The sequence below is a fragment of the Schistocerca nitens genome, chromosome 5, assembly GCF_023898315.1.
Source record: "Schistocerca nitens isolate TAMUIC-IGC-003100 chromosome 5, iqSchNite1.1, whole genome shotgun sequence".
In the NCBI taxonomy this organism is placed as follows: domain Eukaryota; kingdom Metazoa; phylum Arthropoda; class Insecta; order Orthoptera; family Acrididae; genus Schistocerca; species Schistocerca nitens.
Window position 1 is genome coordinate 236,256,115 of NC_064618.1, and position 14,491 is coordinate 236,270,605.

Genomic DNA, 14,491 nt, shown 5'->3' on the forward strand with positions numbered 1-14,491 from the left:
GTGGTTGACGTTTCACATGTGGCTGAACACTTCCTGTTTCCTGAAATAACGTAACTATCCGGCGAACGGTCCGTACACTTGAATAATGTCGTCCAGGATACCGAGCAGTAAATGTAGGACACGCCCGTTGGGCATTTTGATCACAATAGCCTTACATCAACACGATAACGAACTTTTCCACAATTGGTATACTGTCCATTTTAACACGGGTAATGTATCACGAAGCAAATACCGTCCTCAGTGTCGGAATGTTACGTGATACCACGTCCTTATACGTTTGTGACTATTACAGCGCCATCTATCATAAAGCTAAAAAAGTGGTCCAACTAAAACATTCATATTTCTTTACGTACTACACGAATATGTAATAAGAAATGGGGGTTCCTATTTTTTTTTAAAAAAAAACGTAGTTGATATCCGTTTGACCTATGGCAGCGCCAGCTAGCGGGCCAACCATAGCGCCATCTGTTTTGCCCCTTCAAGCTGGAAGAGTTTCACGCACACATATATATACAGGGTGAGTCACCTAACATTACCGTTGGATATATTTCGTAAACCACATCAAATACTGACGAACCGATTCCACAGACCGAACGTGAGGAGAGGGGCTAGTGTAATTGGTTAATACAAACCATAAAAAAATGCACTGAAGTATGTTTTTTAACACAAACCTACGTTTTTTTAAATGGAACCCCGTTAGTTTTGTTAGCACATCTGAACATTTAAACAAATACGTAATCAATGCCGTTTGTTGCATTGTAAAATGTTGATTACATCCGGAGATATTGTAACCTAAAGTTGACGCTTGAGTACCACTCCTCCGCTGTTCGATCGTATGTATCGGAGAGCACCGAATTACGTAGGGATCCAAAGGGAACGGTGATGGACCTTAGGTACAGAAGAGACTGGAACAGCACATTACGTCCACATGCTAACACCTTGTTATTGGTGTTTTTCACTGACGCACATGTACATTACCATGAGGGGTGAGGTACACGTACACACGTGGTTTCCGTTTTCAATTACGGAGTGGAATAGAGTGTGTCCCGACATGTCAGGCCAATAGATGTTCAATGTGGTGGCCATCATTTTCTGCACACAATTGCAATCTCTGGCGTAATGAATGTCGTACACGCCGCAGTACATCTGGTGTAATGTCGCCGCAGGCTGCCACAATACGTTGTTTCATATTCTCTGGGGTTGTAGGCACATCACGGTACACATTCTCCTTTAACGTACCTCACAGAAAGAAGTCCAGAGGTGTAACATCAGGAGAACGGGCTGGCCAATTTATGCGTCCTCCACGTCCTATGAAACGCCCGTCGAACATTCTGTCAAGGGTCAGCCTAGTGTTAATTGCGGAATGTGCAGGTGCACCATCATGCTGATACCACATACGTCGACGCGTTTCCAGTGAGACATTTTCGAGCAACGTTGGCATATCATTCTGTAGAAACGCGATGTATGTTGCAGCTGTTTGGGCCCCTGCAATGAAGTGAGGACCAATGAGGTGGTCGCCAATGATTCCGCACCATACATTTACAGTCCACGGTCGCTGTCGCTCTACCTGTCTGAGCCAGCGAGGATTGTCCACGGACCAGTAATGCATGTTCCGCAGATTCACTGCCCCGTGGTTTGTGAAACCCGCTTCATCGGTAAACAGGTAGAACTGCAACGCAGTCTCTGTTAATGCCCATTGACAGAATTGCACTCGATGATTAACGTCATCACCATGTAATTGCTGATGTAGCGACACATGAAACGGGTGAAAGCGGTGACGATGCAGTATGCGCATGACACTGCTCGCCGACCGTGGTCCCTGTTTGTTACAACACGCAACTGATCGTCGGAGGTTTCAAGCGTCAACTTTTGGTTACAATATCTCCTGATGTAATTAACCTTTTACAATGCAACAAACGGCACTGATTACGTATTTGTTATATGCTCAGATGTGCTAACAAAACTAACGTGGTTCCATTTTTAAAAAAAACGTAGGTTTGTGTTAAAAAACGCACTTCCGTGCATTTTTGTGTGGTTTGTATTAAACAATTACACTAGCCCCTCTCCTCACGTTCGGTCTGTGGAATCGGTTCGGCAGTATTTGATGTGGTTTACGAAATATATCCAGCGGTAACGTTAGGTGAGTTACCCTGTATATATATATATATATATATATATATATATATATATATATATATATATATATATATATGTGTGTGTGTGTGCCTGCAGATGGTGACATCGGTTCGAGGCAGCTGCATCACTCCTCTGCTATGGCGTGTTTTGGCTATGTGTTTGCACTTAGTCACCTGCTGACGCTTTAGCTGGGGAGCAGCGGCGGCCTACCTGTGCGTGATGACGAGCCCGGTGTTGTTGATGAGCGTGAGCTGCAGCGGGTAGGCGGCGATGCGCAGCACGGCGGCGGCGCTCGTCTCGATGCCGTCGGACACCTGCAGCGCGAGCCGCGACTGCGCGCCGGCCGAGGCGCCGGGCGACGCCGACGCCGACGCCGGCGGGTGGGCGTAGGCGACGAGCCCGGCGTCCAGGTCGCGCTGCGTGAACGAGTCGAGCGGCCGGCCCGGCTGCAGCGCGCGCTCAACGTGGCCGCCGGCCGCGTCGCGGCTCAGCACGGTGAACACCAGCTCCTCGGGCGGGCTGTCCGGGTCCTCGGCGCGCAGCAGCGACCGCGTCAGCACCTTGCGCGTCCCCTGCGGCACACGGCGCCCACCTCACCTCTGCCGGCTAGCTCGAGCACGGGGACCAGCACGGACTGGCCAAAATGAAACTGGCCCGCTAAAGCGTTCGTGCACCTTAAGGTAGGAGACCCAATTTACATCAACCGCACTTGCGGCAGTTGACGTAAACTGTGTTGCCTATCTTAAAGTGCATGAAATACAGGGTGACTCAAATGTCCATTAACTTTTGAAAATCCAAGAGTTCACGGAACAATGTTGGTCGAGGTTGAAAAAGTTGACACAAATCCTTGAAATAATTTGGGGCTTTATTGAAACATAAAGTGCACAAAATGACCAACAAATGGCCCTTCGTGTGACACAGAAACAATAATTAACACAATTGATTTGTAGCAGAGACAGTTTTGTTTATTTACGTTAGGGGCTGAAGACCCGTAAAGTAATCTGCTTTATTTGCGTGGATTGTTAGTTTTGCCTAACAATCTAGCCATCTTCAGGCTATAAAATTTCTTGATTTTTCTTGGTGCCATTACGGCATATCAACACACATCAAGAACGTTTTATAATCTGAAGATGGCTAGATGTTTAGCCGAAACTAGTATCCCATCCAAATACAGACTATTTCTTTGGCGGTCTTCTCTTCATGGGTTTTCAGTCCCTATCATAAATAAACAAAAATTACAACATATCGCATATCTCCTGGTTGACAGTGTGTCACTGCCTATAATCAAATCACACGGACTGAGGTTTGAAAACCTGGGAGGTCAAGCATCAGGGATGTGGCAGCCCTGCACTCAATCCTCACTGAACGCTATGCGCAAGAGGAGATTTATATGTGTAGAAATATGAGGTGGAGTGTCATCCTGCTTAAAACCGTACCTTCCAGCAGGACCCTGTCACGATGATCTGACTCCCTCTCTAGCTACAGGTCATTTTAAGCCCAATTCTCATGCGACGTCACTGACGACTGTTCAGCGCCACCTATCGGCCAGTTTTTGCAAACGCTTTTCGTTTAAATAAAACTCCATGTCATTTCACCAATGTGTGCCAGTTTTCACCTCTCTACCTATGTTATGCTATCATGAATCCACGATTTTCCGAAAGTTAACGTACTTTCTAGTGACCCTGTACTTTCTGGAACAGTTTCATTTTTCCCAATCTTTGTTTTAAAATCCCCAAACTGACCAATATTGTAATAATTTACTGTCGACGGCAAATTTCCGTCCGTATTCACACTGCTGTATATCTGAAGCAACAGCATGCCGTGTCTGGGATCTCCCTTCTTTTATATAACATTACTTTTTGACATACCATTTACTTACTTTTCTTTTGTCATGTATGATAGGCGTACAAAATTTCTAAAAAGACAATTTTTTCCATATTCGACTGTAATTACTACATACTAGCTGCATATGCAGAATTTCTCAGGTATGTGTTTCTTCCAATTCTATTAGCCTGTTTCCTCCGTCTCCCTCTCTTTGTCAATTTCCTCTACCCTCCTCTCTGCCCTCCCCCTCTCCCCTCTCCCTGGCCACAACCTCCACTGTCTATCTCCATCTGTTCCTCCCTGTGTCCAGTTGCTATTCCCCCCTCCCCCTCACCCCTCCCATCACTCTCCATGTGCTCCTCTCTATCGCATCGATCCTCTGTCCATAATTATGTTGTATAAATGGAGATGATGTTTTAACTATTGACGACGCCTTTGGCACAATTGTTTTATGAATCTCCATTGCACGATGTGATTTTAGTGTATTTTACTTCTGATGAAGGTATATTTAGATATACCGAAACCGTGGGTAAGAATTTTAATAAATCTTTATCCTGCAACTGTTTTGGCTGTCATTTACCGTGAAGAATTTCAACAGTTGCTGTTTCAGCCATGCTTAAAATCTTGAAATATAGGGAAGTCAAAACATACTTCAGTGAAATTAAAAACAAGGGTGGTAACACTAAGAGCGCAACGGCAAATTCACAGTTAAATGCAGAGGAGAGAGCGGATAGGTGGAAAGAATACACTGAAGGCCTCTATGAGGGTGTCTGTTGACTTGCCAGAGGGAGAAACAGCAGTCGGTATAGAAGAGACAGCGGATCCAGTATTAGAATCAGAATTTAAGAGAGCTTAGGAGGACTTAAGATCAAATAAGGCAGAAGGGATAGATAACATCCCATCAGAATTTCTCAAATCATGGGGGGAAGTGGCAACAAAACGTATATTCACGTTGGTGTGCAGAATGTATGAGTCTGTTGACATACCATCTGACTGACATACCATGTGATTTTGGGAAAAGTATCATCCACACAATTCCGAAGACTGCAAGAGCTGACAAGTGCCAGAATTGTAATACTATCAGCTTAACAGCTCATGCATCCAAGTTGTTGACAAAAATAATATACAGAAGAATTGAAAGGAAAATTGAGAAGTGATAGCCGGCCGCGGTGGTCTCGTGGTTCTAGGCGCGCAGTCCGGAACCGTGCGACTGCTACGGTCGCAGGTTCGAATCCTGCCTCGGGCATGGATGTGTGTGAAGTCCTTAGGTTAGTTAGGTTTAAGTAGTTCTAAGTTCTAGGGGACTGATAACCACAGCAGTTGAGTCCCATAGTGCTCAGAGCCATTTGAACCATTTTTTTGAGAAGTGATATATGGCGATCAGTTTGGCTTTAGGAAAGGCAAAGGCACCAGAGAGGTAATTCTGACGTTTCTGTTAATAATGGAAGCAAGAGTAAAGAAAAATCAAGACACATTCATAGGATTTATCGATTTGGAAAAAGCGTTCGACTATGTAAAATGGTGCAAGATATTCGAAATTCTGAGAGGAATAGGGGTAAGCTATAGGGAGAGACGGGTAATATACAATATGTACAGGAGCGACGAGGAAATAGTAAGAGTGGACGACAAAGAATGAAGTGCTCGGATTAAAAAGGGTGTGAGACAGGGATGTAGTCTTCCGCCATTTTGCTCAATCTGTACAACGAAGAAGCAGTGATGTAAATAAAGGAGTGGAATTAAAATACAAGCTGAAAGGATGTCAATGATACGACTCACTGATGACCTTACTGTCCTGCGTGTAAGTGAAGAAGAATTAAATTACCTGCTGAATGGAATGAACAGTCTAATGAGTACAGAATATGGATGAGAGTAAATCCAGGAAAATCGAAACTAATGAGAAACAGCAGAAGTGAGAACAGCGAGAAACTTAACATCAGGATTGATGGTCATGTAGTAGATGAAGTTAAGCAAATCTGCTACAAGGCAGCAAAATAAGCAACGACGGACGGAGCAAGCGAGACGTCAAAGGTAGACTAACATTGACGAAAAGGCCATTCCTGGCCAAGAGAAGTCTACTAATAACAATATCGGCCTTAATTCGAGGAAACAATTTCTGAGAATGTACGTCTGGAGTAGAGCATTGTATGGTAGTGAAACATGGACTGTGGGAAAACCGGAACAGAAGAGAATCGAAGCATTTGAGAGGTGGTGCTACAGACGAATGTTGAAGATTAGGTGGATTGATAAGGTAAGGAATGAGGTGGTTCTGTGCTGAATCGGAGAGGAAAGGAATATATGGAAAACACTGACAAAGAGAATGGACAGGATGATAGGACATCTGTTAAGACATGAGAGAATGACTTCCATGATACTAAAGGGAGCTGTAGATGGCAAAAACTGTGGAGGAAGACAGAGAACGGAATACAAAAAATCGTTCAAATGGCTCTGAGCACTATGGGACTTAACTTCTGAGGTCATCAGTCCCTAGAAGTTAGAACTACGTAAACCTAACTGACCTAAGGATATCACACACATCCATACCCGAGGCAGGATTCGAACCTGCGACCGCAGCGGTCGCCCGGTTCCAGACTGTAGCGCCGAGAACCGCTTGGCCACTCTGGCCGGCCGAATGGAATACATTCAGCAATTATCAACCAACAGCGTTTTTATGCCTATATTTGATCTAATGTAGTGATTTTGATATGGTTTTCAGTTATAGTCTAACTAAAGAGGAAATTTTGTAGATATAGGATATATATTACCATTACTCCAGATAAGTCGTCCAACCGTAGAAAGTGCTGACCGTGGGAAGCCGAGGCAGATTGCTAGTAAAACTGATAAGTAATAATGCTTACGGTTTTTGTATTTAGAGTATGACCTTTCACTGTGCGCCGATTTGAATCTTCCTGGCAGATTCGAACTGTATGCCGGATCCGGACTCTAACGTGAAAAGTTTGTCGACCGACTGAAATATCCTACGACGGGCAGTACTGAAGCTGTGAGAGCGTGTCGTGACCTGTGCCTGAATAGATCACGCGGCAACGCACTTGTCCGCGAAACCCAAAAATATCGAACTCAGCTCCCAGTCCGGCACACAGTTTTAACCTGCCAGGAAGTTACTCTGTGTTGGTATGAACGGCAGCAACGCTTCAATTTGTAATCAGTTGCTGGTGTTATCTGTTCGGCGAATGCCGGTGCTGTTTTATTACTGCCTACTCACATGAGTCAGTTTATCGGTTCAGATACTACTTTAACATATTCTTTTTACCAACTGCAAGCATGGCTATGAATTTCTGCCTGCCATTTTATAGTGGCAGGTCAAGTTACTGGATTGTGCTTAAGTATTTCAACTACCGTTAGAAAATGGCATAACAGGTGAAATCGTCAAATAGCGTAAAATTAATAGTAACTACAGATGAAGGTGAAAATTTCACTTCAGACATTATTTACTGGCTACATCTGTGGACTGCATTCCTGGCTACTGTGTGCACCAGAGCCGGTTTCCAGTATTGGAGAGAAGGAGGGTTCTGTTCATCTAGGAGATGGTGGAAAGGTCTTCCTGTTATCCTTCTAAATGTGTTGTGATTTGGGCCTACAATGATGGCTTGAGTGTGAGTGATTTTTCGACAAAGGCAGCTATTTTCCATCACAGTTTGGAAAGGAATTTTTAAAGAGTAACAACAGAAAGCAGTAGCTTACACGGGGGGTGCTCTTCGCGGGAGCAAGTAATTGCTAGAGGAAAAGAAGGAAAATCTGTAATAAGAGATACATATATAAGTTCCAAATAGATAAAACGGCAACAGTATGGACACCGTATGGAAAATAATTTGTAACTATTCATAATGAAGTAAACAAATGTAGCTATAAATTACAGTTTGGCGATTGTAATGTATGTATCATGTTTCCAGATACCTTATTTAACGTAGGAAGTAAAAATGTTTCAGGTAGAGATGATCCCATCATCACGTTCTTGTATGTATTACGCCATAAGGCGCAGCGAAAAGTACGCCTTATAGCATAATATTTTTAATCACTCGATAACAGGATCACGTTTCCAAAAAGAAGTTATGTTTTTAAATTAAATAAATCACACATTAGGATAACTGATGCGTCATAATCTCCACACAGATACCATGATAGACTTGCGGTATGCCTTCGTGACAAATAACCTAAATAATTCAGTTGGCAAGAGTAACGCAAGAAGACCACTTGGAAGACGGATCGAAATATTTAACCTTGAAATGCGTAAATAGAGTAAGAAGGAGAAGAAGAAAATAACTGATTTAAGAAGTCAACTAGAAAAAACGATGGAAAGCTAGAGTTGTATGCTAACAGAATATGAACAACAAATTATCGAAACTAACCACGGGACATGTTTCTCAAACGAATGAATACAGGGCGTCTCAAAATAATGTATACACTCTTTAATGAATGGAGACAGAAATACAATTTTATGGGTAATAATTTAGAAACCGGTGCTTTCTCTTGTTTCAGGATTGTCAACAAACATGGCGTTATCGCTTGAACAACGGAAATGGTGTTAAAGTGTTACTGGAAAACAGAGAATGTGAGTGCGGTACGCCGACGTTGGAGAGTTGAATTTGGAACACCACCACCGACAAGAGTAACAATTACAAGAATCAGAGGTAAGTCTGAAGTGGAAGGAACGGTGCACTATATGAAGAAGGGGCATAGCGGACGAAAGAGAAGTTCAACAGACGAAGAGAGTGTTGATGCAATAATCCAGTCATATACACGATACCCGAAGAAATCTGTGAGGCAATGCTCTCTTGGAACTAGGATCTGCAGAAGCAGTGTTCATAGAATTTTGTGGTCTCAAAACTTTAAGCCCTACATTCCAAGACTTCTCCATGCTCTTAACGAGTATGATCCTGATAGGCGATCCGAATTTTGTGAGTGCTTCCTTAACAGATGTGAAGAAGACCAACGTTTCAAAGAAGGAATTCTTTGGTCAGATGAAGCGACGTTTAAACTTGATGGAACAATTAACCCCATAATTACGTGTATTGGACCAGAGAGAATACATACGTAACCGATCAAAGGTATTTCAATACCAGGAGTAACAGCCTGGTGTGGTCTAAAGGATTAATCGGGCCGTAATTCTTTGACAACACTATCACGGGCGACTCGTACTAGGAAATGTTGGAAATGATAACTCCTGGTCGTAGCGTTGTGTTTGGAAATGAAGATTATTACTTCCAACAGGATGGGGCGCCACCTCACTTTCACCTGGATGTGAGGGCAATTCTCAATCGTACACTCCGTGCCAGATGGATAGGACGAAGACGGAGTGTGGAGTATCCCGCTCGATTTCCAGATTTAACTCTTGTAGACGTCTTTATGTGTGGTACTCTCAAGAACACAGTTTACGCTGCGAGACCACACCACTGGATGATCTTAGACACCAAACTGAGCAAGCCTGTGATGCCATTCCGTTGGAAACAATAAAGTTGGCATGTTGCTCAGTCGTAAGTCGTTGTCGATGGTGTATTGCGATGGACTGACACCAGTTTAAGCATTTACCACCTTAAGTCGGACCATGAGGCACCTAACACCACTAAATTTATATTTCTAACCGCTTTCATTACAGAGATGTTCATTTTCAAAGAGTGTTTACATTATTTTGGAACACGCTGTGTATCGAAATAAATATAATGACAAGAACGCGACGCTATTAATACCTTTCATGTATTGAACAGATGAAGTGACAATACACGTCTGTGAGATCATCGGAAAAGAGCAATGTACCGCTGTAAATTTCTAATGGTTTGTACTGAAAAGTAGTGTAAAATAATATCGAAAATGTGTTACGTATGGAAGTCAAGACTGCTGACACAGTGTATTTAAATTGCTGAGCCACTTAAGAACATGGTACCTCGCCTTGCAATGGCTTTAAGAGAGTACACAGTTCCTAACACGAAAAACGTGGAAATATTGATCTTACAGCACAAACTCTTTCGGTACGATACTTCCGTTTTCCTATAGAACCCGTGCGTATTGGAGATCCCATGAGAAACAACGGCCTACTAAGAAATTTTTCAATCCGTGGGCGATACTGCATACTAAATATTTTGTACTTTTTAATCTCTTAATTGAAACTTTTCGAGCGACAGGAAAATACACTCAAGTTCAGAAAAAAACAGACAACTGTGAACGACTGGAGATAGGACGTTCACGTTCACAGGACATGTACATTTGTATATTCTGCAGAAATAATTAGCGTTTCAGTCAACTTGGTTCAGCATGCGTCTTGTTGCCTAGTAGGTATAGGGTGCGCCACGGACCCTGATAACTTTTTCCATGTGCGATGGCATCGGCGCTATACAGCGCGAATGGCGTCCTATAGTATAGTCGTCCATGCTGCATTCACCTGGTTCCAAAGTTCATTTACCGTAGTTGGCATTCGGTCATAGCGCTGCACTTGTCGTTTGACCATATCTCACCCATGCTCGATTAGTGACACGCGTGGTGATCTGGCGGGCCAGGGAAAACGGCTGACATTCTACGAGACCAAGAAGGCACGTGTCCGTGCAGCAACATGTGGGCGTGCATTGTCTTGCCTGTTGCCTAGCAGGTACAGGGTCCGCCTTGGGCCCTGATAACTTGTTCCATGTGCGATGGCATCGGCGCTACACGGTGCGAATGGCATCCTGTGGTATAGTCGTCCGTGCTGCATTCACCTGGTTCCAAAGTTATCTTTGGTGGTTGGCATTGGGTCATAGCACTGCACTTGTTAGACCATATCCCGCCAATTTTGGATTAGTGACACTGTAACCTCCCCGCAAAAATTTTTAAATGAAAAGAATTGAATGAAAATGCAAATAGACCGAAATGTTAGCTTCCCATAGTAATAAAACTCAATGATAACAAAAATGTGCAAAAATGTTAAGTCCCCACTAAATTAACGTTAAGATGAACCTGATAAATTTTATAAGGCCAGCTGCGCTGACCTTCGGCCCTGTGCAATAATTAAACCTGAACACAAAAACCAAAATTCTTACCTCAGTAAACTGCATCTACATCTGCTCTTATTTTATGGCACAGCTTCGTGCAATGCTGCCCCATGTTTAATTTCGATTCTTGGAGGGAATGCATGGGAAATATTATTTAACTTGAAATGAATCTTTATGTTTAAAACAATTACTTTAAAAGAAAATTATTATTGGGGCAATTCTTCAACAAATTAATTACAATTAACATATGTTATTAGCTGAGCGCAATGCTGCTTCATTACCTTCAATAACAATATACCTCGTCCAGAACCGTGACAAGAGATGTAACGAGAGCACGCCGCCGACCCGTGCTGACGGCCGCTCAGTACAACCGTCCACTCGCTACAACTACTGCCGACTGAGTGCCACTCGCAACTGACTACTCGCTCTGCCGACTCCACACACACTACTACTGTTCCTGCCGACTCGCTACACACAACTGAACTCTCGGGCGGTCAAGCGCAGACTAGCAACGATAAATAACTCTCTGGTCAGAGATTCTGTCATGTCTCGCCACCGCTGCCAATGAACACATACGAGTTTCAACACGTGTGGTGATCTGGCGGGCCAGGGAAAAAGACTGATATCCTATGAGATCAAGAAGGCACGTGTTCATGCAGCAACATGTGGGCGTGCATTGTCTTGCTGAAAAATGGCATCTGGAGTGTCGTGCAGAAAGGTGTGGCTACGGGTCGCAGGGCATCATTCACGTAGGTGACAGTGGCCACAGTGCACTGGATACGCACAAGCTGTGATTTGTGGTTGTACCCAGTAGCACCCGACACCGTAAGGCCTTGAGTGGATGCTGTGTGTCACTGTGATGCCACTCTCCCCCTCTGAGCAAACCAAAAGACAGCCACCATTTTCAAACAAACGGAACCTGGATTCGTCCGAAAACACTATCTAACGCCATTCCTGTTCCCAGTGACAACATTCCATACACCATTGCCGTATCGCATGTTTCTGCACATTTGTCAAAGGTAGACGGGGAAGTGGACAACTCGCTCATAATCCATGCCGTAATGAACGACGATGGACTGTCACTCCTGACAGTATACGATGAGTTCCACTGTTCCATTGTTGCGACGCAGCCGAGAAGGAAGAGGTGTCGGTCTTCTCGGGGGGGGGGGATCTGGGTGATGCGACCTGAACCATCTCGTGGTGTTCACATCCCATTCACTCATGAAAATAATGAGTCATTATATCTCACTGATTTTGTGGTACACTTCGCGCATACGTCTTCAAGGCAACAAGAGCCGCAGGCATACTTTACTGGTAGGTGGCGTTGCGGCGCGATATCGATGCTGACCTTGAACCGCGTGTCGACATGGTTGAAATGATAATCATTTCTGCAGAAAATACTAATGTTCATGTCCTATGAATATGAATCTCCTATTCCTAATCGTTCAAGGTTTCTGTTTTTTCTGAACATGAGTGTACACAAGCGTACTCGGGGGCTGAAAACAAGAACTGGAGAATAAAGCCCATCCAGTCACATATGATGCATCACATTAGATCAGGGCTTAACAACTGGCCGGTTTTGAGCGCGAGTACTCGCGTCTGCTCAGGCAAGTGCTCGCGAGCAGGTGCAAGGTCGCGGAGTAGTGAGGGAGGGGAGGGAGGGAGGGGAGGGAGGGGAAGTGCGCGCGCACGTTTGAATGTGATCTCGCGTTCTTAGCAGATTTAACTAGCCATCTGAATGCTTTGAACATTTTACTACAAGGTAAAGATCTGCTAATTACTCATTTCATAGATCGAATACGAGCTTTTAAAATGAAATTGACACTTTGGGTGAGTCAGATGGAAACAGGAAACCTAGCTCATTTTCCTAAATTATCATCCATGCAAGATGTCAACAAAGACTGTGAACATTACTCACATAGTTTAGTTGTATCAGTGCTTTCAAGATCTGACAGCACTAGACAGTGATTTTGATCTGTTCTATCCATATTCAGCGAATAGATTCGTCCTGAGCTGCAGCAAGAAGTTATTGACCTGCAGTGTGACAGAGAATACAGAGACAAATTTCAGAACAAGAAAAACATTTTGGAATTCTACAGACACTTCCCTCAGGATAGATTTCCTCGTTTGCACAAACTGGCGGCTACAATAATATCGATATTCGGTTCCACGTATGTTTGTGAAAAACTGTTCTCTGAAATGAAATGTAACAAGACGCGCCTGAGAAACGTATTGTCTGATCGAAATTTAAACTGCACGCTGCGCCTAAAATGCACAAGAACAATTACTCCGAACATAGACGCAATTGTAAAGGGCAAAAAGTACAAGATAACCGAGAATCCGACACTTCAGTGACACCTTTTATTGTGTAACAGTTCACAAATTAATGCGAATGTAGAGGCATACACTAAGCTAATAAAATTATGTGGCACGTGTAGATTCTCCTTTATTTGTTTCATTTGTCGCAGTAATAATTCGTGAGTGATATCCCTGCAGGTGGCCGCGGATTTACATCGACTGGCGGCAGCTGTTGTGTGCCCCACGTGACTTTCCCCACTCTCCGCTCTGGTCCGGTAGTGGGGGTAGCGTGCTCGCGCTGCTGCGTGCTCGCGCCTTGCTGCTCACAGCTTGCTCCGCGAGCACGTATGTTGTGAAGTCCTGCATTAGATCAAAACGCGTCATGAAACCCTCATATCACATAAACAATATCTAAGGCCCCCGAAAATGGCGAGTATCAGCTAATTACAAAAATTGCGTCAGCAAAGGGTTGACCAACCGGCGGCAATATAAAACTAGAAAACTGTCTGAGCCATGGCCAGCTCGCGTTGATGCCTTGTTCTTTGGCATTTATCACAATCGAGTGGCGTCTTATTTCTCCCTGAGTTACTGCCATAACTAGTCGCTGATTTGCCTCCATTAGTGGCAGCAGCAGCGCTTATCGATACCAGTGCTGCGGTACCATCTTTGGTGTGACCGCTATATTTCCGTGTGGTGGTGTGTGTGGCAGTCGGTTGGTTGGGACAGAGCAGCGAGGAAGCCTCCGCGGCGCGACGTCACGCCGGGGCCGCTGGCGGCATGCGTGCGCGGTGTACAATTTGTGAGGAGCTAGCTGCGAGAGCTACGAAGTTCGTCGCCCACCGATCCTGGACACTGAAGTTAATTGATCAGTTAACCTGTTATCAAACCTCAACTGCTGTCACATCTCTACATTCATTGCTTTCTGGGCTGTTCCTGCAAGCAGCGATGTATGGTGTGTTGGAGTCGGCGAAATTTTGCAGCCGTCTTCCTGTATGGTGTTTAACTATTGAATTGGTTGATACTTATTAGTGAAGTGCACCAGCGGCGTCTTCCGCCTTGTGGCCATTAACGTTCCAGTTACCCTCCCTGGTCTTTAGTGAAGTTTTCCAGCAGTGTGTTTTTCCTCGCCATGTTGCTGCTGTCCAGCACGGAGTGTAGTTCGACAGCCTTTGGTCTTGTTCAGATTTTTGAGTGGTTATTGTGCCTTGACTGTATTTAGACGCCAATTTTAAAGACGTAATGCTGCTCGTGTCTTCGTC

At 44.2% G+C, this 14,491-nt stretch overlaps 1 protein-coding gene across 1 annotated transcript in view; it reads right to left on the reverse strand.

Moving 5' to 3' along the window:
* LOC126260360 (chondroitin sulfate proteoglycan 4) overlaps nucleotides 1-14,491 on the reverse strand; it is a 577,728-nt gene that overhangs the window by 313,959 nt on the left and 249,278 nt on the right. The window contains exon 8 of the mRNA XM_049957687.1: nucleotides 2,347-2,708. Within this exon, the coding sequence (XP_049813644.1) occupies nucleotides 2,347-2,708 (362 nt within the window). The remainder of the gene's footprint in view (nucleotides 1-2,346; nucleotides 2,709-14,491) is intronic.